The sequence below is a fragment of the Apis florea genome, unplaced genomic scaffold, assembly GCF_048593485.1.
Source record: "Apis florea isolate Af1SG1 unplaced genomic scaffold, ASM4859348v1 contig_26_pilon, whole genome shotgun sequence".
In the NCBI taxonomy this organism is placed as follows: Eukaryota; Metazoa; Arthropoda; class Insecta; order Hymenoptera; family Apidae; genus Apis; species Apis florea.
Genome location: NW_028256622.1, coordinates 401,928 through 428,550, shown reverse-complemented (window position 1 = coordinate 428,550; position 26,623 = coordinate 401,928). Strand labels below are relative to the sequence as shown.

General features: G+C 38.2%; 2 protein-coding genes across 10 annotated transcripts in view; one reads left to right on the top strand and one right to left on the bottom strand.

Annotated features, from left to right (window-relative positions):
• Positions 1–1,663: 1,663 nt before the first annotated feature.
• Positions 1,664–6,788, top strand: LOC100862967 (uncharacterized). Of its 5 annotated transcripts, none has more exons than XM_086907112.1 (7): positions 1,664–1,747; positions 1,892–2,126; positions 2,548–2,671; positions 3,021–3,129; positions 5,021–5,217; positions 5,515–5,756; positions 6,521–6,788. In XM_086907112.1, exons 3-7 carry the CDS (start codon positions 2,633–2,635, stop codon positions 6,708–6,710), a joined length of 777 nt encoding a protein of 258 aa, XP_086763238.1. In that variant the 5' UTR covers positions 1,664–1,747; positions 1,892–2,126; positions 2,548–2,632; the 3' UTR covers positions 6,711–6,788. The 5 variants fall into 5 exon arrangements, with proteins under 5 accessions (XP_086763238.1, XP_086763242.1, XP_086763239.1 ...); XM_086907113.1 differs by having other exon boundaries at positions 1,666–1,747; positions 2,545–2,671; XM_086907114.1 differs by having other exon boundaries at positions 1,671–1,747; positions 1,850–2,126.
• A 768-nt stretch (positions 6,789–7,556) lies between these two features.
• Positions 7,557–26,623, bottom strand: part of Ptp10D (Protein tyrosine phosphatase 10D) — a 44,939-nt gene continuing 25,872 nt past the window's right edge. Inside the window, exons 3-20 of one of the 5 annotated variants that reach the window (XR_015291759.1) lie at positions 25,719–25,994; positions 24,372–24,578; positions 23,878–24,231; positions 23,523–23,695; positions 22,885–23,248; positions 22,232–22,504; positions 21,859–22,161; positions 21,020–21,298; positions 19,935–20,344; positions 19,042–19,419; positions 17,262–17,454; positions 16,629–16,797; positions 16,281–16,533; positions 15,951–16,208; positions 15,479–15,863; positions 14,669–14,758; positions 14,328–14,567; positions 7,557–13,693 (exon numbers count right to left, since the gene is read on the bottom strand). Coding sequence is in view for 3 of the 5 variants with exons in the window: in XM_086907109.1 (XP_086763235.1) it covers positions 14,697–14,758; positions 15,479–15,863; positions 15,951–16,208; positions 16,281–16,533; positions 16,629–16,797; positions 17,262–17,454; positions 19,042–19,419; positions 19,935–20,344; positions 21,020–21,298; positions 21,859–22,161; positions 22,232–22,504; positions 22,885–23,248; positions 23,523–23,695; positions 23,878–24,231; positions 24,372–24,578; positions 25,719–25,994 (4,337 nt within the window). In the remaining 2 variants the exon portion in view is untranslated. The remainder of the gene's footprint in view (positions 13,694–14,327; positions 14,568–14,668; positions 14,759–15,478; positions 15,864–15,950; positions 16,209–16,280; positions 16,534–16,628; positions 16,798–17,261; positions 17,455–19,041; positions 19,420–19,934; positions 20,345–21,019; positions 21,299–21,858; positions 22,162–22,231; positions 22,505–22,884; positions 23,249–23,522; positions 23,696–23,877; positions 24,232–24,371; positions 24,579–25,718; positions 25,995–26,623) is intronic. The other 4 variants (XR_015291760.1, XM_086907109.1, XM_086907110.1 and 1 more) reach the window with 4 other exon arrangements.

The window sequence follows — 26,623 nt, the reverse complement described above, 5'->3', positions numbered from 1 at the left end:
AGCTTATACAAGAAAAGAGCGTGTTATCGATTTCGAATTCCACTTTTGAATCGAGTAACGTAAAAAACACGTGCCAATTTTCTGATTTCCCGATAGATTAACGATTTGCACGTGAGCTCGAAGCGCAACGTTGTTCAATTTTTACGCCTCAAAAAAAAAAAAAAAATAGAGAAAGAGAGGAAAAAAGATTTATTAAATTTAGAGAAAAGAAAAAAAAAAGAAAGAAAAGGAGGCGATTTAAAATAGATAAGAAGTGCACTTCACTTCGTTAAGATTTCGAGGACAAATGTTCGATAGAGATTGGTAAGCTCGCAATGAAGAACAAATATTGAAAATTAGAAAGATATTAAATTCTGGAATTGTCGCGAGAGAAATATTGAAATGGTTGATGGAAATGGTGATTTACTGAGTCGAGAAATTTCATACGAAAGACGACGTGAAAAAAAAAAAAAATGTAAAACATTGAGGACTTATCGCTCTGAATAAATTTTTTTATCCAGATATAAATTAATTTTTTGCTCGTTTCGAATGAAAAAAAAAAAAAGAGAAAAAACTTACATCTAGAATTAAACCCCGAATGAAATAGTATTTCTCTGAATTCCAGTTAACGAGAGAAGAGACGCAAACTTCAAAACAAATTTAAACACTGGCTTTTGGTCTTCGGAGAATATTCAACTTGAATATATTTCAAATTCGAAACTTTATCTCTCTCCCATTTTGCATTCACGATTTTGTCTCGATTTCATCAACTCTCTCGTCTTGTTTCAAGATGAATTATCCGTTCAAAATTATTCGAAATTTTTCCACTTTGGTCGAAAATAAAAATATTGGATGAATTGATTAATCGAATTAATAATCGAATAAATTTATTCGAAAGGTAATTTTTTTCCATCGAATTTTTGCTACGATTTCGCTCTCTTAATAAATAATTCTTTTTCTTAATTCTCTTAACAAACATTCGTACGATCGCGAAATAACTGTTAAGGAAAATATCGATGATGATCGAATTCCGCAAGTGTAACGCGTGTTTACACATATATTGTACGCAGTTCATATTAATACTATTACAAAAGAGATTGAATATCGAGCAACAGGTGGCTATTCGGAAATTTGTAGCTAGGGATTTCTAGGAAGTACGATGTATGTACAAGTGGATCGTTTCGAATACAATTTCTTCCCTATAGACTCGCTATAGATTGTATCGCTCCTTCCTATTATTCGTTGCAATATCCATATCCTGATAAATTTATCGGGGAAAGAGTTGAACGCAAACTCGGTGTAATTGATTGAACTGTAAACAAATTTCTGTTTACCGCCTGTTACAGAAATAACGCATAAATTAAACGCCACACCTGGGCATTTCATTACTCTGCAAGAATATTGAAACTGAAAATGTTGCAAAATTCTTTCTCGACCGATCCTTAGAGAAACGAATCTATTCGAATTTTTCCCATCGATCCCACCCGATGAATAACAAAAACGATCGATATTTTACTCGAATAGACACGAATTTCCGAATTCGAACAATCGTCTAACCATTTAAATAATTAAAAATTCACGACAATTATTAGCTATTGTTGTCCGAGAAAAGATTAAAACGTGCCGTGGATCCCGTTAATCGTGGAAAAGCATTTAGAAAATAATCAACACCCACTACGTTACCAGCTCGCGAAACAAGGAACGATCATTCCGCCATTGCAGGCCAGGAACGAGAAAGGAGAACGCTCGTACGTCGATTCCAACCGAGGTATGATTGCATTTTACCAGTAGAAAATGTCGTGTGAAACTAATATCTCGTTCCATGTACTCACGAATCACTGTGTTGTTGGGGGGGGAAAAAAAAAAAAAGAGAAAGCGGGAGGATAGGCTAACCGTTCGCCGATGTTTCAAGCTCGAGGAGAAGTCTCGAGGTCGAAATCAAAGAACTTCCGTCGAGGGATGAGCGACGTGGATCGTTAACCAAAAAAAAAAAAAAAAAAAAAAAAAGGAAGAAGGAAAGAAAAGAGGGGGGGGGGAAACGAGGGTGAACGAGAGAACACTTCGATCTTCTTCTTCGAGAACTTTTCTTTTCTGTTGGTGAACGAAAGAAGAATTCAACGTCGCGGTTGGGGAAACGTGGTAACAAGGTAGGTCCGCGACAAAGAGGAGGGGGGAGGGGGGAGGGGATCGGTCATCTGTATTCAACTCTCGTCCACGAATTTTTCTGTTAAAGAGGCGAATTTTCATCCCCAATTTTTTTCCCCTTTCTCTTTCATTCTGGCAAACGCACCCTCTTTCCACCGATTCAAACTCGTCCCGTGGGAATTTTAAACGATCAGTGCGAAACATCCAACGTTTGTTTGTCCGCGACAACGGATGATTTTTGTAAATTTTATTCGCTTCCTTCGAATCGAAAGGGGTGAAAGACCTCGTGTTTCTTTTTTATTCTTCTTTTTTTTTTTTTTTTTTTTTTTTGCTTTGCTTTGCTTTGCGAAAGAGAAAAAAAAATATTTTGAAATGTCTTTGGAAATTGAACCGTACCTTGTCGTTCTTTTATATTATAAGTAGTAAAGCAGTCGAAGGGGAGAAGCGACTGAAAGAAGATCAAACGAGAGCAAAGATTTTTACCAATCCTGTTTAATCATCTAAAAGAATGAACGACAGTCCACACAAGGAGAAACCACAGAAATTAGTAAGTCGTTTTTCGCTTTAATTTCTAATAATTATGAACCGAAAGTTCTGGAACTTGCATCTCCGGTATTATTAATTAAAATATCAGGAAAGATATATTTCTATTTATTTTTAAAGAAAATTTTCCGTGTTAAAAATTGTAAACGATATTTTGCAAAAATTTCATTTCGATAAAAATTATTAAAATACCTATACCCATATCGAGATGAATATTTCTGTGATTTTTCGTGACTGGTTAAAATAAATCGATAATTTAAAAAATACAACGGAATTGAATTTACGTTTCCCTTGCGCTATAAGATACACAAAATACTGTGTGAAATATAACGAATAATTCCAATTTAACACAGGTCGCAACAGAAGCAACTCGTTTCGACGAATCTCACAATTCGACGAGCCGTATTTCCACACAACAGGAAGTAATTAGAGATTCACAGTCGATTACATTGCGGGCTACAAGTAAGTGAAGAACTAATTTACTCAGGCAAAAATATTTTATCTCTGATTAATTGCTGTTTATCGTGAAAACGGGCTTATTATATCGGGCTTTGGGAAGAAGATTAAACGTAAAGGGAGGAAACGATAATTAAGTCTTTGTGCAATTAAAGGAAATTTCATTATGGAGAAATTTCTATAATAAATTTTTATCGCAATGATTATATTCGAAGGAACGAAGAGTTAAGAACTTATTTAAAAAAAAAATGCTTTCTTCAATATTTTTTTTTTCTTTTTAATTTTTTAGCCACTATTTACGAACACCTTTCTAACACAAGTTTTTATCTCGTTAATTCGATGGTATATTAAATTTTAATAATCGCTAAACTTTATTACACCGACACATTTTTAATTCTTGTTCAACCCCTGCCAACCATTCATCGGTCAATTTACCTTTAATGAAACTGCAAAAGTAATCAGGAAAAAATCGCGAAAGATTTGAGCGAGTTTCAATTTGCGTTTCGATTTATTCTAAAAATAAATAAATAAATAAATTCGAATCCGTAATTGTAAATTCTCACTTCGAACTTGACAAATTCTAATCGTCAAAAAAGAACTCGTACAGAACCGAATTAACGAAGAAAATCGATGTTTTCCCCTTTTGTCGATCGGTTTCCTTTGTTCCACCATCTTTTTAACCGTTTAAATGAAAAGCTCAAAATTTAACAAACAGCTGCGTGAAAACAGCAGACAGAAGGAATTGAGGAGGAAACGAAATGGATGATAAGGAACAAAAAACGGGAGAAACGTTTAACGAGATGAAGAAAAAAAAAAAAATCGCAAAAGGAAGAAACAATCGTTCTTTAATAGGGAACAACGTGGAAACTTTCCTAATGGGAAGGAGGAGCATCGTTATTTCTTTTGGAAAAGCGTCAATTAGGCGCGATAAGTGTCCTGTATAAATCGGCCTTTCGTAAATCGAAAGCCGAAACTCGTTCCCCCTGCCCGTTTTTCGCCAACCTCGACGAAGAACGGCCGTGTCATAAACCACGAGGATGTCAAACGTGGCCGTGTGAAAAAAAAAGGAAACACGTGGTGGCGCGTCCACAATTGATGATGATCACTCGAAAGAAATCCCCATCCCCCCTGTTGCCTTATTTTTCACGTCTGTGTCCCGCGATACGTTTCTCGAAACCGGGGCTAACGAAGTAAACCCCGGTTCTTTACGAACTGTAAAAAGGAAGGAAAACCAGATTTCGCTCCGGGATGAAGAAGATTAGGTCAGGGATTTTCGAGAAGATGGATCGGTCAACGTGATACGATTTTCCCGCGGAGGAGTTCTTTTTCTTCTTTTTTTCTTTTTTTTTTTCTCTCTCGAAATAAATATGTTCAAATACGTTTCGATTTTGGATCGTGAAGGAAAACAGTGAAGGATAGACGTAGGATCTCGGAATTATATCCCCTTGATATTATTAAGAAGCGAAGAAAGATGATATTGAAAAATTCTTGCGTCGAACGAAGGGGAAATATATCGTTCCTTTCTCCTTCGTTCGAAGAAACGATAATTATAGAACGAAATACATTACGTTAGAGATATATCGATCTTGTAATTGGTTTAAACGTGTATAATATAGGGTTCGTAGGAGAGCACGAATAGAATAAAATAGAAAGCAATTTGAATTTTTTTATATTTTTGATATTTTGATAATTTGAAAGAATTATTATTGGAAACGATGTGAAAAAAACGCACGCACATACACATACACACTTTCCATTTCTTCCCTTTAAAAGAAATATTACCCGAGAAAATTTCAATTTAAATTTAAATCGGCCCATCAAGGATCGAGAGAATGGTAACGTATTACTGGGGAGGGGGAAAAAAATCGACCTTAACAATCGGATTCGTTTATCTTAGGCACAGACGAGGATGAAGACGTTTCGAAGAAAAAAGATAGGCCCGAGCAGTTGACTCAAAGACTCTCGAGGGCTGAAACTGTCAGACAGGATGCCAGAAAATTGAAGACTGCCACGCTTAATAGAATGGGGAAAATGTTTAAGCAACGTTCTCAGACACCTGTCACGGATAAATCACCCCATGTCAACAGCGATACGGTGAGCAATTTCTATCTTGTCAGAAATATGCGTGTGTATAAATTTCTCCGACTCAGATGTATTCTTTTTTTCATACGTTTCTTTTTTTTTTTTTTTTTTTTATACGAATTGAATTACTACCCTTCCCACGAAAAATTTTCATTTCAAATTACACGTGATGATCGTTCACGCGTCACGAATCTAAACAATCTTTCTTTCAATCGAGAAGAATGATGATTCTTTGTGGCCGTTATCTCGTTCTCGTCGGCCCCCCCTTGGAAATAGGGATTAATATTGAAAATGTCTTTGTTTCGTCAGAATCCAATTAAATCTATAGAATGCTCTAGCGAGGAGACATCGAAAAAAGAGAAGAGCAATTCTTTGGGCAGGATGCTGAAGCTTGTGGATAAAGACGGCACGTCCAAAAAAATATTTCACCCTCGAGCAGGGTCGTTGAGTCGCATTCTGCGTCGGAATCCTAATCACGAGAATAACGAAGACAAAAAGCCCGAAGAGAACTCACCGGGGATTTTCTCGAGAATGCTGAGTCAGTTAAGAGGAAAGTAAAAAAAAAAAAAAAAAAAAAAGGGAGTGCAAACAGTTTTAACTCTTCGCATCTCTTCCTTCTAGCAAATACTTTCGATGAAAAGTCGCTTACACGAAAGGATGATTCTTATAATTATTAGTTGATTAAAAAGTAATGAAATTATTACGAAAAAAGAAAAAAATGGAATAGAAATTGCTATTCTTTTTTTCAAAGTGATGATAAGATAAAAATTTGATATTCTTAATATTCACAATGTTCAATTTTTTCCATATTTTTTTAAAAAAGAAATATCGAACGATACGATATTAAATTTTCTAGAAATGGATACTCTTTTCTATATAAAAAAAAATTGTAAAATATATTCTGCATAAATGAAAAATTTATTTAAAAATATTCATTTTTGAATTTCCTTTATTGATAACTTTTCGAAAATTGTTCTCCCGCTTCATTTATTGTGCGAGTAAAAAAAAAAAAATTTCCTTTCCTTTATCATATCAAAGTAAAACACGTTGCTCAAAGGATAACAAGCAAACTGATCTCGTTTCGAAAACTATGTATTATTATTATTATTATTTATATTATTTTGAATTAATGAAAAGCTGATGAGCACGAAAGTATATATTATTTCTCCATTAAAATTTTCTCTCGTACAATTTTATTTAAATAATTCAGATTGATCCGTCATTCTCTTTACCAACTGTAGATAAAAATCGTAATGGATTTTTGTTAAATGGATTATCTATTCGTTATTTTGACTTTAATATTTTAACATTTAGGTCGTCCACACAGTGGCAACGCCACACTCGAACCAAATCTGAAGATGCGCAACAAAAATTCGTTACCACCGAAAGCGCCATTGAATACAAGAACGACCAACAATGTACCTTCGTCAACTTCCGCTTCATCGCCTCAGACACAGGCTGCGGGATCGCCCCAGAAATATTCCACTTTCGAATATTCGATTTAAGTCGATTTAACCTCCAAAATAATGATTTTGTAATAAAATTAAAAATAATAAACTGTCTGATTATAAAAAAAAAAAAAACAATCGTTGCGGATAAAATGGTTAATTTTTAAAATTCAAATTCAACTTTTTCCCAATAATTCGATAAGTTTCGAATGAGATTTTATGATATTGGCCATTTAACGTGCAACAAATATAACATTTGTATTTTATTATAACATTGTATTTAATTATTCGAATCATTTTTCGAACTGGTTCAAATTGTACTCGTGATAAAATTTCTCCTCCTCTTTTTTTTTTTCCAGATATATATAAATAAAATAAATAACGAAAAGAAGAGGTATCCAATGCATTAAAAAAGAAAAAAAAAAAAAAGAAAGAAACGAAGCGCGCATACGAGTATACGAATAATTTCGTAGAAATCGTATCAATCTCGTATGCGATATTGGTATATTGCGCTATCGAAATACGTCCAACGTTGAGAACAAATTTAAAAAAAAAAAAAAAAAAAAAAGTTTCAATTCGATAGCTGATCAATACATACGTTTTAACGTATGTATTGTCTATACGCACTAGAAGAAAAACAATAACAATTTCGCGTAAAAAATTTACATTATTTCACGACGAATCCATGTCTCTAAATCGATACTTCCATTTACGTAGAGATACTTTGAAGATACGATTATTTCCTTTCAAAATTCCTTTCATAATATTTTACGCATATCTCATCGATGAAACGATTACTGTTATTATTATTTTAATACAACTTAATAAAAGTTAATCAAATAAAACGAACTCGTTCTTGCATTCGAATCTTCCCGATCGAAGTGAAGAAATGCAAAAACAGGATGATGTTTCTTTTTTTTATTTGGAAGAACCATGTTTATTACGTATGTATATTTCGTCTTTCTTCTTTTTCTTCCCCCCCCCCTCCCCTTTTTTTATTTTCGAACGAGACAACCCGTGTCTCCCTTCGTGCCTTGCACGCGCTGTACAATTTTCCTTCTTCTCTCCGCTTACATTTAATTATTGATAGCATTACGACAAAAGTATTATATCGGGATGATTTTACGAATTTTAACGAACGATCGGTCGGGCGACGATTCGCAAAATCATTCCAAAAAGATTCTAGCTGTTCTGGCAGCTGGGTACAAAAAAAAAAAAAAATGCATATTTACAAAAGGAAAAAAGAAAGAGAGATGAAAACTTACACACGGCATACATGATTTTTCTTTTTCGCGCACGCAAATCTCAGCGTTATTGCTCGTCGTGGAAATATACATATATATATATACATGCTCGATCAAAACCTGCGAAACTTGAAATATATAAATATTTCTGCACAATTAAAAGAAATTTTACACGCGCACAACTAATAATTCGTTTCGATTCAACCCTTTCTCCCCCTTTCCCCTTATTAAATAGATTAATAATATTTATAAAAATACGCATCGCGATAAAATACAATCGGTACGTTACCTTACGAAATACAAACGAAGATACGATCCACTCGAACAATGATATTTCATTTTTATTTCTTTCCTTCTCTTTATCCATTCGTTCCTATCCCGATCTAATAAATCTGTGAAATCGAAAGGAAATTACTTTCGTGAAAGTAAATGAATCGTTGTTCGAAAGAATTATTTGCCGGAGTTTTCGTATTCCCAGGTAAATATCGCAGACGTCAAGCACGTCCCATCTATTACGATTAACACACACTCACACACGATTGTGCCTAACGATTTGTGCGCGCCGTTTAAAAAATATAAACGTACAATATTTTTCTCCATCCTCGACTATCATCCTACTGTATTTACATCGAAGGTGTTTCGACGATCGTGCCTCGATCGTTCGATTTATCGTACAATTCTTCCTGTCATGATTTTTTTTTTTTTTTTCCTTTTTTATTTCACGTCGTTACGGGATCCTTGAAATCCAGTGAAAAGAAAGAAAAAAAAAAAAAAAAAGAAAGAAAAATAGTGATTGGCACGAACCCATACTCGAAAAACTTTAATATTAATTCAATTCAATTTTTGCTTTGCCACCTCGTACGGTTTCTTTAATTTCCCATACTCGATCCCCATACAATATTGATTTATCACAGAACAACGCATTCATTACACTAATGACAACGCAATTTTCGCATCGTATATATTCTTCGTGCTCCATCTTTTTTAATATATATATATATTAATATAATAAATGGATTTCTCTGGATATTTATCAAATGTCAAAATAAATTTAACATTTTCATCGAACTTGGTGCGTTAATATCGAGTGATGGAAATGAGATTCACAATTCATTTGATATCTACGCGAATTTTTTCGACATTTTTTTTAAATTCATTCTGGAAATAATTCGAGTTCGAGATATTCGAGACCGTGTTTGTTCTAAAAAAAAAAAAAAAAAAAAGAATCGTTATTTTTCTTAAATTGTGCACAATAAATTTTGCCCTTTTTCGAAAACAGATCCGATTCAAAGATTTCTTTCATTCGTTCTTTCTTCGCGAGACTTCATTTCCATTACCCGCATTTCCCAAAACAATAGTAATAATTTATTCGACCGACAAAAATTTGGCAAAATTTATCCGACAATCCGCAATTTTTATCCCCTTTGTACGTGTGAAAAGCTGCAATGACATCGAATGCCTTAATTTATAGAGTAATTCAGATTATATTATACAGGATCTTTTTTTTTTTTTTTTTTTTTTTTTTATATATATATATAATTACGTTATGATATGATCGTGGTATATGTATACAGAAGCTTACACAGACGATGATCGAAAATTTTTGTGACGTTACACTCGTAAATATAACAATTCGAGAAGGTGTTTGACGCGATTCACGCGATGAATCTGGTTCGATGAAAGCATCGACGATTTATTTTTTGGAATTTGTTGGTGGCCAACCGTGTTCTTTCTTTTTTCTTTTTTTTTTTTTTTACAAGCAATGCAACGTCACTTTAATTACGCACGCGATAATAATTTGATTAGAAAATATATAATAGGATCGTTTGTTAAATAAATTCGATAATTATTTATTATTATTATCATTATTATGTACAAATAATTTAAAAACTGTCGGTCTTTAGTTACACGTTTCAATGGAACATTTTCATGGAAATTGAATGTTAATGAGTTTGCAAAAATTATCTCCCTTTATTTATTCAATTATCACATTAATTTATTATTGATTTGTGTGCATAAAACTATGCAGAGTCGCGTTAATGATTTGGGGTGTAATGCAATAATTGTAGTATTGGATTGGCGCGAAATTTTGAAAAAATTTTGCGTGTGAAATTCGAACGAGCTCGAAGAAGAGTGAAAAATATTATGAATAAAAGAAGAAAACGAAGTTAGTTACGTTATAAAAATTATTTCATTTGGAAAGCAAACAAGTAATCGTCGTAAAATCGATATCGTTATAATCGATTGCAAAAGTATCTAAGTACGTTTTCTATTAAAAACAAAAAAAAAAAAAAAAAAAAAAAGAACGTAAAACGTGCGTCACAATCATCTGAAAGACACGAAATTATTTTCCTCGAAGAAAGAGGAGGAAGAGAGCGAAACTAAATAAACTAAACAATGATTCCTCACCGTGAACGTATAATATCCACCTATAACACGTTTCCAGGATCTGAATAGAAAAACCGAATGATCTCTAATTTCGATCTTTAAATTTCATGGAAGAAAGAGAACAAGAACGCGTGCATTTCAACGAAACTCGAACGACCCGGGTCACGACAATTATCCATTTTTACACGAGAGACATCAATGATTACAATAATATGACAATACAATAGCGCTCGCGACAGCATGTACAGCGATAGATAGCGTAGCAAAGAAATTCGATGGATTGGAAACTGCAACCTGTCCGGCCGATCTTTCTCTTATCTTATCGACTCGTCTACGCTCACCCTTCTCTCTCATATTACAATTTTATATATATATATATATATACAATTACATATCTAAGTAATCTTATCGTATTTGGAACAATTTCTATTTGGAAAGGAAACAAACCCACTCCCAGGGGTTCAATCGTAAAACCTTATCGCTTCGTAATACTCTGTTATTGCAGTTTGGCAGTCGATTGGCATACGAATTTCGTTTACAAAAATATCTCGTCGATGATAATATCAATTGCGTCAATCCCTTTTCTATCCTCGTTGTTAAAGCCAAGCGAAGAATCGAGAAGGATTTTTAGAAAAAAAATGTAATCAAGGGTGTCCAGTCCTCGCACGAAACTATCAGGATTGATGATGGATTCTTCTGTTTCGAGAATTACTATGCGCATACAATATAATTCGATCCATCAATCAGTCGCTCCACATTTTCATTCCTCGTATTTCTCGGTGATGATCGAGTCGATCGATCCACGGATCCACAATCGATACATATATATATATATATACACACACAATACGATATCGATAAAAATGATCGAGTCGACCGGACATTCTCGCCTCTGATGCAAGTAATTAATATTCACGCGTAAGTAATTTCATTTATTCGCGCGCCTATATACTTAATAGCGATATAAAAAACGTTTCTCCAAAAATACATGTGGGCAGTGAATTTGAAATTCCCCCAAAAACACGATTCTCTCCCCATACTCGAGAGAATCAATTTTTTTTTTTTACCCTGATTCGAGAGTAATCCGACCTTTGCGCGACTCTCAAACGCGTAAAAATCCCCCCCCCCCCCCAACCCTCTTCGACCACATTATACCTCAAATATGGTAAAATAGAAAATTAAGTACACAGATTTTTTTTTCTTTTTCTTTTTTTGTAGCATCGAGCAAACCTTGACCCTCTAAGTACCCTGAGGAGGGTGACGATCGGATCTTCCGTTTCTAAAACGTCCTCATCGTCGTCGTCGTTCCAACATCATTTTCATCCCCAATTTCGTTCCCAATCGCTTCGGAGATTCGATCGTTCCTTTCCTCCACCAGACTTACATCCCTTTCGATATTCCTGTCTAAATTATGTAATCCTATCGATCATCGTTCGAATCGTGCAGTTTTGGTCCGTCGCGTCGAAGACTGCGTTCACCGGTTCGTTGATTCATGCATCCTTCAGAAAGAGAGAGAGAGAGAGAAATCGATCGGTGAAACGACACACGAAACACGTGGATGAACGATCAGCCGTAAAAAGATACGAACGAATCTACGATCTACGATCAACGATCCCGGGGATCGTCGATTTCGAAGAATCGAACTGTCTGAATAAGTAAATATTACGTATTATTATACGGATCGTCGAGTGATTCTCGTGAAAAGAGTGATATGACTTCTACGAAGATGCGAGTTTCTTGTTCCCACTGACATGTTAAATTTTTTTTTTTTTTTACTTTTATTTATTTATTTATTTATTTATTTATTTATTTTTAATTCTCTTCCTATCATCAAAAAAGGAGGAAATCTATTCTTCTCTCGTTTGTCTATTCCACATTCCCCGTTTGTTCGTGTGTTTGTTTTTTCTTCTTTCCTTTTCTTTTCATTCGAGGCAGTGTTTTTAAATCGGCGTCTCTACTACAACCCTTGGACGGATGGTTGCCACTCACGATTTCGAATACTTCGATTTTCTAATAAATTGTATATCCGTGAATGATAGAAAAGAAAAAAGAAAAATAAACTAGGCGAGAAGAGACATGATCTTCGTTACGTTACTTTAAAAAGAAGAAGAAAAAAAAAAAAAAAAAAATAGAGAGAAAGAAAAATTGATTTTTCAAATACAATTCAGATCTCGATCGCAACGTGGCAACCCAATACGGGATACGCATCTTACAATTCTTAAGATATGCAACTTGGAGATTTATCTACATCACGATAGGTACCTAAAAAGAAAAACGCGAGCATCGATCGTCGCCTTTAAAAAAAAAAAAAAAAAAAGAAAAGAAAATCGAGGCGGAGACACTTTGAAAAATTGCCTCGTCGTTTCGAGAACGATCGATTTACATTATTTACAGAAAAGAACATAGGCGAGGAAAAATTGTATATACGACGCTCATCTCTCATTATTCTCCCACTCTACTTTCAAACAGCCACTCGTCTCAAATGAAAATCACATCAACGTTTCACATTACACTCTCTCTCGAATACAGTTAAGCAGTTTTTTTTTTTCTTTCTGCGAAAAATAAAAATTCTTCTCTTCCCTTACAGTCTATACAAAAAATTCCCCCAAATTCGGGAATGAAACAATTCGTTTTCCATTGCAAGCTCGCTTTCTATCCTTTTAATCGAATTCCCTAGAAATAGAAATATAATAATCCCTCGCAAAAATTTCACCATTTTCGCCTCGCACACAATCTCAAATTCTCTCTTCTGCGTATTTTCCAACTGGGACGATCCCTTTCACCGAAAGATGAACGAAACGCATCGTCGAAAGAATCGTAAAAAGGAATAACTTTGTGTTCATTTGATCGATCGAAACCTGTTCGACGATCATTCGTCGATACTTTCTTCTTCGCTCGATCATTCGCATTCCCGCGGTGAAAGTTCAAAAACGCGAAGAAGCGATTATTGTCGACAATGTGTATACATAATACACGCCATTATTCATCGACTTGGTGCACATTTCGTATTTCGTTTACTATCACGTGCACGAAACCTTTTTGTGAGAAGATGCATTAGCCTTGACTGTTGTTCTTCTTCTTGTTCCTCTCGCAAGAAAACTAAAAAAAAAGATCATCTGGAACGTGTGACGCTTCAAAAGTTAGAAGTTCCTTTTTAGAAGCATTCTCGTGAGTATACAACGGTTTCTTCCTCGGTTTCTTTCTCCATTTTCACGCCACGCATGTTTCGTAGTAATAATACTATATATATATATATATGTATATATACATATACATATACATATACATATATTTCACGGTGCACCGCACCTCTTCAAGATATCTCTAAAGCATCCTCGTGTTCGTTGATCCCTGAATGAATCGAGGTATTGGAACATCACATTCCTGATTCCGCTATTCCTTCGTCGTCTGTAAATATATGTAACCATGGATGAGAATCGGTGGATTGATTTTCAATAGTTAAAAGATAATTATAATAATTGAACGAAAAAAATCATGCCAGTTGTCGAAAACAAATGTCGGAAAGCTATTCGATCAGATGCAAAGAATATTAGCGTGATTTATTTCTGATTAATATCTGATGGTTTTTTTTTTTTTGTTATGCGAGATTTTTTGTACTGCGATAGCTGTTAGAGATTAGTTCAACCCAATTTTTCTTTTTCTTTTTTTTTTGTTAATTGCTTGTAACATTTTTAAAATGGAATGGAAAAGTAATTCATGCTTTTTCGTTCGAAATTTATGCAAAACAACATCAACATTTCAATGCAGACTAATCAATATTAATAAAAAGAGAGAAAAAAAAAAAAGATCACGAATCTTATATTATATAAAGAAAATTTGTGAAAAATGTGAAAATTATATTTTACGCAAACCGATTTTTCACAGTTAGCTTTTTCTCGGTAAAAAGATAAACTGAAAAACTGTGTGTACTTATCTGGAAAGCCTCTATTGCAAAATGTTCGAAAAAGAGGAAGAAAAAAAAGAAGAAGAAGAAGAAGAAGAAGAAGAAAAAAAAACGAAAATTCATAAAAAAAATTATTACCCAATAGAACGAAGTTCCTCTTCACTGGAAAAATTATGTAAAAAAAGAAAATTACCTTTCAATATCAACGAAATAAATGAATCGTGTTAACAAACAATACGAAATCTACTTCTTTGCCTGTACATTCAAAGCAAAAGTAACGTGTTACTTTCTATCGATTAGTTCTCGTGCCACGTGCGTTGATAAAAACTATACTTAGTTAGTTATCCGCATGCAAAATACTCCATACAAGAGAGAAATCTAAAAAAAAAAAAAAAAGAAAGAAAAAAAAGTAGAAAATAAAAAAAAATAAAAAAGACAGGTTAATTAAATGAAAAATATTAAGCGAGGATCGAAATTACCATCGACGCCGGAATCGCAGTTCGAGGGTCACCTTTCCTTTTCATCCTCGCCAGGACTGTTTGTATTTTCAACCGAGCTTCGATTCTTGCCTGGATTCAAAGGGATTACGAGGTTGGAGAGGGGATGTGATTCAACTACGCACGGACGTGATACCAAAATTTACCAAAAAAGCAACACTTTTTTCACGTGAACATAAAACCGATATATCATCTTCACTTTTTATCTTACGATTACCAGAGCTAGCATCTACTACCATCACCACAACCACCACCACCACCATCACCGCCGCCATCACCATCTTCTATCAGATTTCAACTTACTGGATTTGTTAATAATAAATTTATCCTCTTTACTTCGAGCGAAAGATACTACTACTGAATTATTGTGCATACATTTGATCAGATATCAATGGCCAATCGTGATTCTTCGTCAATATTATCGCGAATATTATCGTAGAATGGAACGATTAAGATGTATTACACCGCGAGTGAAAAAAGTGAAGAATTAGATGGACTATTTTTCGAAATAATACACGTATGTGTATATATATTATTATTTCAATGTGTGTGTGTGTGTGTGTGTGTACACTTTGGAACGACTCGAATCGAATAATTCATGCACTACGTGTTCTCCGTTCTTCGAACAATACGACTGACTTCACACAAAAGAGAGAAAATGCATTGTTCGTCCAAAATTACAAGTCGAGTCAATTTCACGTGTACGCTTGAAAACGCTTGATTATCCTCGGAACGATAAACGATTCGGATCGAATCACACAATCGAACATCTAAAACCTTTTCGAAACTTACCTTCGAATCCTTGATTGTCGTGAATCTCTCGCGGCGGGCCGGTCATGTCCTGGCCCTCCAACACAGCCAGAAGACACTGGTGTATGCAAATGTACTGTTGCTCGGTCTGGACCATCCACACGCGCTCCTTCCTCATCGCCCACACTATACCAAATATGTCCACGTACTTGGACACCAGGATCTGCTGCAGTATTCTGTCCAACGTGATGAACGTGCCGCTACGCCCGACCCCCGCGCTGCAATGGACCACGATCGGCCTCTGATCCGGCCTCACCCTCTCCCTAAACGCTCGAACGAATCTGGCCAACGTTTGGGGCGGATTTGGAACGCCGAAGTCCGGCCACGTCGTGAAATGGAAGTGTTGGATCACCCTTTTCACGTCTCCCTGTCGAGCGGGACGCAACGCTTTCAAAGACTGTGCGATTTTTGAAAAGCGATTGATCGACCGTCGATAAAGACGTATCCTACTCACTCTGCACAGCATGAACTCCGTGATGCTCCAATCGGGATAATGGGTCTCGTTCAATATGGTGACGCAAATGTCACCGTAATAGACGGGGTGAGTGTCGACGGGCCAATAATGGTCGCACTTCTCCCTACCCTTCTCGATACACCTGGTCAGCATCACGATCGCCCTGCTGTTGCTTTCCCACACCATCCTCCAGAAATCGTCACGCGTCGAGTGCAGAGGGCCTTGGGTGACGATGAACTCTCTCGGTGAATTGTGCCCCTGAGAATTGGAAAAAAAGGAAAAGACATATTTTCGAAGTTTCGCCCGAATGAGACGAGATTCCCAACTCACGGGGACGTAATTGGCGTTGATGTAATCGGAACCCTCCTCGTCGTCCACGGGTTGCAACTTGAATCTGCTGTGGTCGTACGGCAATATATTTGTGAAACGATTCTTCGGCCTGTTGCACGGCAGGTCGGCGGCTGTGCAAGGTTGATCCCTTCCCACGTGTTTCAACTCTTCGAACTCCTCCGAGAAACGGAAGTCGGAATCGGCCGACATCGTGCGATAATGCTCGGAAAAATCTTCTATCTTAATTGGCCGACTATGAAAAAAAAAGGAAAAAAAAAAAAAATTACTTCGAAAATCGTTCAGTTTGGAAATATAATAATAATAATTATTCAAAATTGATCTTTGGACCTGGTGTCGATCACGCTGTCCGGTAGGGACAAATTGTCGGTGGTCCTCGTTTCGGTCGTCTTGCGCCCCTGACTTCTCCTCCGCCTCACCAACAACCCGATCCCCAATAAAGCCAGTAAAAGCACTATCGGGACCGTGACTCCGACTATGATAGCAGTATTGTCCTTATCTACGTCCGAATAAAAATATAGAAGATGTTGAAAGATATCGAAAAGAAAGAAGAAAAAAAAAGAGAGAAAGAAAGGCAAATACAATATCATACTCCACAAAGAGAATTATAGACGGCTTCTTGTCTAGCCATTCTAATTATAAATTCTTGAGTAAAGAGGTTATCTCCTCCATCTTACCTGCCAGCAGCAATCCTTGGACAGACATGTGCACGAAATAACGAGGCATGTATTTAGCAAGCTTCCTATAGCTACGCCACGGATTAAACGAAAGAATAACGTGCTCGAATCTTGGACGAAGAAAATAACAATAATAAAAAAAAAAAAGAAAAGAAAAGAAAAGAAAAGAATCTCACGAACGTCTTGAGAATCTGTTCGAAACGGGACGCGTCCCCGTTTCGAGAATTTGCTAAGATCGGTTGAACCAGATTGCAACGCAACAAGCTCTTCGCGCGATCGTTCTCACCTGTTTGAATCGGGAAACTGTAACTCGTGTCCGTGAATTTGTCCGGGGCGGTGAACGCGCGAACTTTTACTCTGTACGTGGATCCAGATTTCAACGGCCCGTTGCAGTATCCGATCTTGTTGTCGCAATTCTCGCTCCCGATCGTGAAATCCTCCACCGACCCGTTTTTGAAAGGATAGTAAGGCTCCATCACCTGAAATAAGCGATTATTATTATTTATTATTATTATTACGTTTATTACACTTGTTCATTCGATTTTTTAAGGCGAAAATTCTTGTCGCCATTCAATCATATTCGCGAATATGTGAGCGTATTTTTGTTAAAATCGATATTTCTTTAGATCCGTAACCGATTATCGAATACGGTTTTTTCTTTTTCGCTGCCAATTCGTAGCTCGCGATTTTTACGCAAAGTAAAAATAATTCCAAGAATTAATAAATATCGGGCAATTATCTTTGCGATCGTGTAATATTTTTTTCTTTTTATTTCACATTCGTTATACACATATTTTATCGAATCGCGTATATATAAATATCTTATTATCGTGTTGTTTTTCCTTTTCTCTCTCTCTGTCTCTCTCTCCCTCCGTGTTCTGATTTATGCACATGATTTATGATTCTTTTCTTCGACACGAGGAAATTTTTCAGGGACGCGGTAGTAAATCAACTCCGATTATATTATTCCTCTAGATAATTATTAATCCTCTAGATAGATAGAAACTTGAGAATCCATTTAATTATTTTGACATATTGTCCACTTCGATATTGAATTAAAAAAAAACACGAGTACGGAAAAAGGAACAGGAAATAAATAAAACTAAACTTTCAACGAATTTATTATTAATTACCTGGGTGAAGAATTTCGTACTTTTCAAAATCAACTCTTCCAAGACGTTCATGCTGTCATATCCGGGGAAAAAAGAGGTTCAAAAGAAAAGGGACACTTCACTTAAACGAAAAAGAAGAAGGAAAAATCGCAAGCGATCAACGTATTCGCACGTTTCGTTATTTTTTTTATACAGCACAAGGATGCTGCCCATTTAATTTCCACACGTCTCACCATTACGACGAATGATAGGACGGCGCGTATTTGGCCTCTAACGACGACCAGAATCAACCGCGTTCACCGATCGACTGTTGCACGAGGAGGAGGTGCGCTGCAACGCGCGACAGTTGCAGGTATACAACGATTGTTTATGCGTGGTCTCAAGACAGCCACTTCGCCCGTTCGTGATCCGGCAACTAAACGAGTTGCAACGCACCGCGTTTAATTTATTTTACATTGCAATATCGTCCGCCGTGACGCATCTTGCGATGAAAAAAATTTGACGTAATCGACCATTATGCGTCTTCCCAGAGACGCTTGGAATTCCTTGCGCGATCCATCGATACAGTGTGACGATACACACACACTGTATATTATACATAAAATTTGTCAAGCGTTAGAACTTTCGTTTCATAGCGCGAACAACGAACAAGAATAAAGATAAATGAATTTCATCGATAACTGTTCCAAGTTGGAAACGATTTTCCTTATGTTTCAGCGGAAGAGCTTGTTGCGAGAATCGAAAAATTCGTCAAGCGTTAGAAGTAGTTTCGTTCCATAGTACGAACAATAACGGACAAGAATAAAGATAAATGAATTTCATCGATAATTGTTCGAAGTTGAAAATTGATTTTTCCTATTTTTCAACGAAGGAACAGTACGAACAACGAACAAGAATTTGATCGATAATTGTTGAAGAGTTTGTCGTGCAAGAGAATGAAAAAGAATCTCTTACCTGATACGGTGGCCAGATGCTGTACGCCTGAACATCCCTCCAGCTGGGCATCTCCAGGCCGGAGGCGTTCTTGCTGTCGTCCTCGGCCACGATGATGGTGTAGGACGTGACGGCTCCGTTCTGCTCGCTGAAATAATTTTTCCTGAACCGTATCTGTATGGTGGTGCTGCTCCTGCACACCTCGGTCGGCACCACCTGCGTGGGCGGTTTAGGAGGAGCGAGGATCGGCATCTTCTGCTTCCACGCCGCCTCAGGCCCGAACCCGATCCTCGTCTGCGCCTGGATCCTGAACATGTACGTCTTTCCAGGTATGAGAGACTTGATCACGCCGCGGTACTCGCTCGGCTTGAAATCCTGCATCTGAGTGTGGTTCGAGCCCTGCTCGCGGATGCGATGGGAACAAGAATAATAGTTAATTTAAACCTGATCACGATTCCATTCCCCCGATTTCCCTCCGCGTGTCGAGCCTTGCTTTTAATTGCTCGCGCTTATAAACAATGTGTGCGCCGATAGAGTATTTTTTTTCTTTTTTTCTTTTATCAGTTTTCCTTCAGTCCTCCTCCTCCTTCTTCTTCTTCTTCTTCCTCTTTCAATTCGAGCGTGTTAGAGGTTCGAGAGTAAAATACGAGGTAATTTATCGAGGATAGGCGAGGCAAACACGCGTGAGTGAGTCACGATTCAATGCATACGTTTCCCAAATGAAAATGAAGTCGTTTCGTAGGAAAATTAATCAATGACTAGTCAAGCATCGAGGAAGGAAGGGAGAAAAGGGAGGAAGACGAGATTATTATTTAAAATTTTCCACGAGGGTTTACACGTAATCGCAAGATTACGAATTATCCATCGAGTGGAGGGATACAATAATTGTTGGATATAAAAAATAATAAACTCACGTCCAAACCGTAGGTGATGGTGTACTTTATTATGATGCCGTTCTGCTCTTGGCTGGGGAGCGACCACTCGAAGCTAATGTCGCTTGGCTGAATGTCGGTGGGATGGAACTTCTCCACCTTGCCGGGATAAGACTCGCTCGTGGTGAAACTTGCGCTCAGAGGATTCGATATCCTCAGATAGGAGGAGGCGGTGCCCGAACGGACCACCAATGTGAAAGTGTAATTTCTATGCGGTTTCAAGTCGGATATCGTTATCGAGTTCACCGTGGTGATGTTCTGGATATAATTCCCCTCCGTGTTTATGTATTGAACCTCGAAAGCGTCGTACTGTCCACGCGGTATGTCCCACGTGAGAGTGATCCTCGTGTCGTTCACGTCTATGGCTCGAATCGAGGTGACAGGCTCGGGATCTGAAAGCACGGTTAAAACGCTCTCGAAAACGCTCGAAAAATCGAGACGAGCCAGGCCTCTCGCTCTCTCTCTCTGTTTATCTCGCATCTATTCCCTGCTGGTTAATTACATTTTTACATTTTTAGCGGATTCATGGGATCTCGAGCACCATAAGCAGGCTGAACTTGAAACCGAATGAAGAAACCACGTTCTTAAGTGGAATTTCTCTCGTACTGTCTCGGTGTACGCCTCGGTGTGTGCATTGACGATCAAGCGGGGCAATGATAATCGGAAAGACGAGCAAGATTCTTTTCTTTTTATATATATATATATCTTGTCTATCAGAGATAAAAAAGGCAAAAAAAAGTTTTTTCACAGAAATTTTTAAATAAGGTAAAAACATACCTAGGGTTTGCATAGGGTACGATCGATATCGATAACCCCTCTTCCTCCTACGATTCAAAATATATATATATATATACACGTAATCACCGTGAATTTCATTTTTCAAACCGAGCGGTTATTCTTAGATTTACGATAAATTTCGAATATCGCGATCTCGTTTAAAATCTGAATCTCGATATTTCTTTTTTTTTTTCTTTTCTTTTCTTTTAATTCGCTTGCTTATGAGTCGAAAGGAGAGATTGAACCGCGGGTTGGGCATTGGGTCCCTCACGGAACGGAAAGGTACTCACAAAGTCGATCCTGTCTGAGCAGCGGCCTGCTCTCCACGTTATCGCTGACGGTCCAAACGGTAACGTTGTACAGTTTACCGGGCGTGAGGCCGGTGAAGGTCACTTTCCTGTCGATGTCGTCCACCATCTTCTGCTTCGTCGTGTTCCTCGCGTCGCTGATCCGGAACCGATACAGATCGAACTTGGAGGATTGAACCGGGGTCCATGTGTATCTCAAGGTCAACGAGTCAGGCTGATCCTGATCGACCACCACGACCACTTCCGATTGGATCAGCGGCACTGAATTCGAGACACTCGGTGTTTTTTTTGGGCTCGCCATTTTTTTCTTTCTTTCATTTCTTTTCTTCCTCTCCTCGTTTCGCATACTCCTCTAACTCCTTTCCTTCCAATCTTTATTTACCACGTTTCTCTTTTATTCAGATCGACTTTTACATACACGTTACACATACTCGACATTTATTTGTTTCTTTTCAGTTCAATGAACGAATGATAAGTTAATGAAGAATGGGTTATTGAGAAGAAAAAAGATCAAGGTGTGGCAGGGTAAAAGTATGGGGTGGGTGTCGGTCCTCGTGTCACGCAACGCACACGCGCAAAATTAGTAGAGAGAATGTAGTATCGACCAGCTGATATCGTTTCGAATATATTGTACAGCGTTAGTATACCGTGATCGAAGCGAGTTGGTCGACGAAATAACAGCCGGACAACAACAACAACAACAACAACAACAACAACAACAAATCCATCCAAAAAGAGAAACGTATTAGTCGGAGGATACGTTTAAAGAATTACTCGTATCGTATCGTTTTTTTTTTTTTTTTTAAAAATCGCCTACTCACTTGTCCTCGTAGTCAGATTGGTGATCTCACTGACCAAGTTATAGGAGATGGTGCAGATTACGAAGGTGTATTGAACGCCCGGCATCAGATCGCCAACCAACACCCTCTGCGTCGCGTGCTCCTCGTAAAGCCCACCGGCCACGTCGTTGCTCTCCGTCACATTTTTCGTGCGTACGTCCTCCGGATTGTCCACCGGCCACCATCTTATCACGTAGGTCTCGATCCTGCCCTCCGGCCTCGGCCATTCCAGGGTCACGTTCGTCGAGTCGACGACAGGCGTGATGTTCAGCACCGGGTTGGATCCTGTGGAAGGGGGAAAGGAAGGTTGACGCACGCGAATGGAGAAACGAGTCGAATTTTATTTCCTACTTACGAACTGTGTGATTCACTTGAAGAGGATAGAGACTTTCCACCCCGTAGCTGACGGTGTTCACTTGGATCGTGTATCTCTCCCCGGGCGTCATATCCGCCACCTCGGCCTCCGTCTCGCGGACACTCGGCAACTTCACCCACCTCGGGTCGTCCTCCGTCCGATATCGTATCGAGAACTCGGAATACAGGGAATCCGTGGGCGCCTCCCAACGAACCACCACGGTGTTCCCCGTAGTCACTTTCTCGATGGTTAAGTTCTTCGGTGGATGAGGCACTGTGCAAACAGTTAATTTATAAAATTTATCGAGTGTGCTCGTTCATTGGTGGAAAGAAGCTGGCTAAGGAGGACGCCTATTTCGAACGCTTTGTTCACGATTCTTAGGTGGAATGAATTGAAAATCGTGAAAATTATTTTCATTTCCATCTTGTTACTTTATCTTGGCTACATTGTTATAGATATTACAGAGCAAATTTTAGAATACTTTTAGAATTCTATGCACAGATAATTTTTAAACATTTCGAGCGATTCAAACGTATCTGTCATCGAAAAGAGGAGCGAGAAAAATAGGCGTTTCCTCTCAAATCATAGGCTCGTTTCCATCGGTGAACTTGTTCCAATATTTCGATTCTTTTTCGATACGAAGGTTCACTCACGAACAGCTTGAAAATAATCGTGAGGTTCGCTCCTGAGCCCGTGGCTAATGGCGAAAACTTTGACCTCGTAAGCTGCCCCAGGGTAGAGGTCCTCGAGAACTATGTGAGATTCCGTGGTCAAGGTGGTCGCGCTCTCCCCGGTGTCGTTTCTGTTGTGGGTCACCTCGAATTTCTCCTGCCTCGAGTTAACGTCGCTCTTCCACGAGATGTTCAGCCCCATCTCGGTCGGTTTCAGATCTTCGATTATCGGGCTCGAGGGCCGCGTCACTTGGTACAGGACAGTCTCGTTCGATTCCACTTTGTTGCTAATCGCCTGCACGATTATCGAGTAATTTCTCCCCGGTAGTAGAGCTTCCAACGTCACCTGAAAATTGTGAAAGGTATTAAATTCCGCTGCTTGACTTTTCCCAATTTAATTTCAACTCGGTGAGGAATCGTAAGACTTTGTTTATCATTTATTCTCGATTAAGATGGATATATTGTCTGAATTGTAAACGAGAAATTTTTAAAAAATTGATACAAAAAATAATGCTCGAACACGCAAGAATCATTTGTTAAAATAAAAGAAACACACACTCTCTCTCTCTCTCTCTCTCTCTCTCTCTCTCTCTCTCTCTCTCTCTCTCTCTCTCTCTCACCTTGGTCTTATCGGTTGTCAACATGTTGCTATCACCGCCGATCGTAGTTTCCACTTCGTGATACTGAAGCTTGTAACTGTCCTGGGTACTCGAGTTCTCCGGGTGCCAGGAAACTTCCACCATCCCGGTCTTCTCGTCGATCACCGCGCTAAGATCGCGCACCGGCAACGGTTCTAAAAATTGTCAAAAAAGTAAAAAACAAACATCGCGTAATTAATATTGATCATTTATTAATTCATGGAAGGAGAAGCAGAATCGTAGATAAACGTATTACATGTAAATTAACATTGGAAATGAGAAATAAAAGTGTTCAAACGAAACCCTATCCCGCGATCTTAATCCCTAATCTACTCACTCAAAGTAACGTCTCCGTTTGCCGGCCAACTGGTAACCTTGCCCGAGACGGTCTTCACCACGACCTGATAAGTTTTCCCGGGCTCCAAGTCCTTGAACTCCCATTTGCTCTCGTCGTCCCTGTTCCTGGTGACGGGGGCCAGCCTTTTGTTGCCCCCCAACGATATCTGATACTTGTCGAATTCGGACATTCCCTCGGGCGGGTTCCAGAAGACGCGGAACGAGGTGGACGTTATCGAGGGCTTGTCGAAGGTGACGTTGAGGGGCCGCAACGGCACCGTTCGATACTGAGCCGTGGTCGGGGTCGAGGTCTCGTCCTCGGACACCGTTTGAACCGAAATATTGTAAGCCCTGCCTGCGCGAGACGAATGAAACACGCGATGTTGAAATTAGAAATAAGGAAGAAGAGGAGGGAAGGGATTTTCTAAAGGTGGAGATAAGGTATAATCCGAGTGAAACGTTGTGGGTAAAACGATTTAGGGAGAAATAACTTACCAGGAACGAGCCCCTTGAAGGCGGCCTGTGCAGGCCCAGGGGGCTCCCCTTCCTTCTCCACGTAAAGAACAGATTCTATGGCGTCTGCAGGATCTATACTAACTTTATAATGGGTGTAAATCCCAGCAGGGTAGGGAGGCTGCCATAGGACCAATAAGGTCGTCTCGTTTCTGAACCATACGATAAACTTGCCCGGTGTGTTCGGCTCTGAAAAAGAAGATGGAAAAAAGAAATCCACCGCGCCTTGCCACCGAGCCTCCTCCTCATCAATAATTAATCAGCCTCGTGGCGTGGAGAAAATTTCCCGAATTTCCATTTTAATCAAACTCCAAGAAAGTAATCCAATTACGAACCGATTAAACGGAAAAATTAAACGTTCGATTTGGGGAATATCATCGCATCCTTTTCTATCACTTTGCATTCGTATTTATATTTAACCCTTTTGTTACAAGCGACTTCTCCGCCGCAGTAAAAATGTGCTCGAGAAGTCGTCGGTGGCCATATTCACGTTTTTTGCAATTTTCGAGTTGCTTTGACGGTGTCTATTGAAAAAAAAATTGATACGAAATATCGATGCTACGTTCCCCAGAAAAGGATCACTGCAGTGATTTCATTTTGCGAATACGGCATTGAATTTATGCAAAGCGACTATAATCGGCGATAATATCTCAATGACATCTCGTGCAGAGCGATTGTAGGTGGATAGTTTCCACTGTGGTGGAAATCTCATTATTAATTAAAAATCTAAATTTTAATACGGCAGAATAGTGCGTTGAATTTAAGCTTCAATTATAAAGTTTTAAAACTTTTATCAAAATTAATAAATTTAAATAAAATTAAAATAAATTTATTAACATTTCTACTATGATTTATATTCATATTCCAACAATCAAATTCTTTTTATGCTGATTTAACAATTTTTTAACAATTTGTATTATTTTAAACTTATTTTTTAATAATATTTAAATTATTTCGACAGTTATCCCTATTGTAATTTTATCAATTACTCGTTTACTCCATTTTTAATTAAAAATTTTATATTTATCAAATTTTTCATTTTTCTCTAATAAGTCAATTGGCCATCGGTGATATTGATCACACGAATAAAATCCCGCCCGTAGTAACAAAAGGGTGTAAAAAGATCATCGATCAAGGTAACAAGAGTTCCCAGAATGTACATTTACTAATAATGTAAATAACGCAAATTCCTTCCAATTCGTAACGTTGCGAAAGAATTCTTTCGTTCAAATGACAATACCGAAATCAATACCGGGAGTCGAACATTTCGCAACCGATCCGAATAATCTTCCCGCCACAAATTCGAACGAAGAATGGATCGATACTCACTGGTGGTGAAATTCCTGCTGGTGTACGCGACGCTCTCCTTGGTGTCGAGCACGGTGAACAATTGGAGGGAATACGTGGCCCCCGGTATTAGGTCGCGGAGCACGTATGGGACCGCGTCCGCGGGTATCACGCTGGTCTTCGGGTTTCCGGTGTCGCTGAAGCTCTGCACCCTCAACCGGAACCCGGAATAATTGCCCTGGGCAGGCGGCGCCCAATAGACTATCGCCGTCTTCCCATTTCGCACCGAGACGGTGAGGTTGGAGGGCGGATCCGGGGCTGAAAAAAACCGCGTTTTTCACTTTCCATTGAACCGAGGCCCAAACGATTCGAGAGGATTAAATCACGAGCCTCGTTAGAAGTTTTAATGCCGCCTCCATTGTTGCCGGTGTTATTATTATAATATCCGCGAATGGAGGATTGAATATTGTCGAGTTTCGAAGGAAACGAGAGCTCGAGAGTTGAAAGACGTATTTTAAAGACAATCAAGGATCTTTATATTGTATCGACGTTCGTAATTGACGTTCGAGAATTTGGCAAATTTATCGTACGAACGAAGGGAGAATGTATATATATATTTGAGAATAATCGGTTGTTCGTTGGAAAGAAAAAGAAAGAGCAGTGTACAATCTCTCGTTTCGCGATAATATTGTCGTTGGAAGGCAAACAAAGTTCGTGAAAAGCATTCTTCGAGCAATTAATAGTCGCCGGTTAATAACGTAAGACAAATGAATGCACAACATGTTTTCCAATCGAAGATTTCAACAAAATTGATATTCGCTCGGAACGACATCGGAACAGACATCAGGCGATTAGCTTTTCTTTTTCTTCAAATTGTTACGCATTGTCGGAATAAGAAACGTCGATTCAAACGTCTGCAAACAAAGTTTCATCGACAAATGACGAAA

Bases quoted from the DNA above. Each gene is read 5' to 3' on its own strand.
- LOC100862967 (XM_086907112.1), top strand. From the start codon at position 2,633: ATGAACGACAGTCCACACAAGGAGAAACCACAGAAATTA. The intron at 2,672-3,020 runs GTAAGTCGTTTT...AATTTAACACAG, and splicing joins AGGAGAAACCACAGAAATTA to GTCGCAACAGAAGCAACTCG. The intron at 3,130-5,020 runs GTAAGTGAAGAA...CGTTTATCTTAG, and splicing joins GATTACATTGCGGGCTACAA to GCACAGACGAGGATGAAGAC.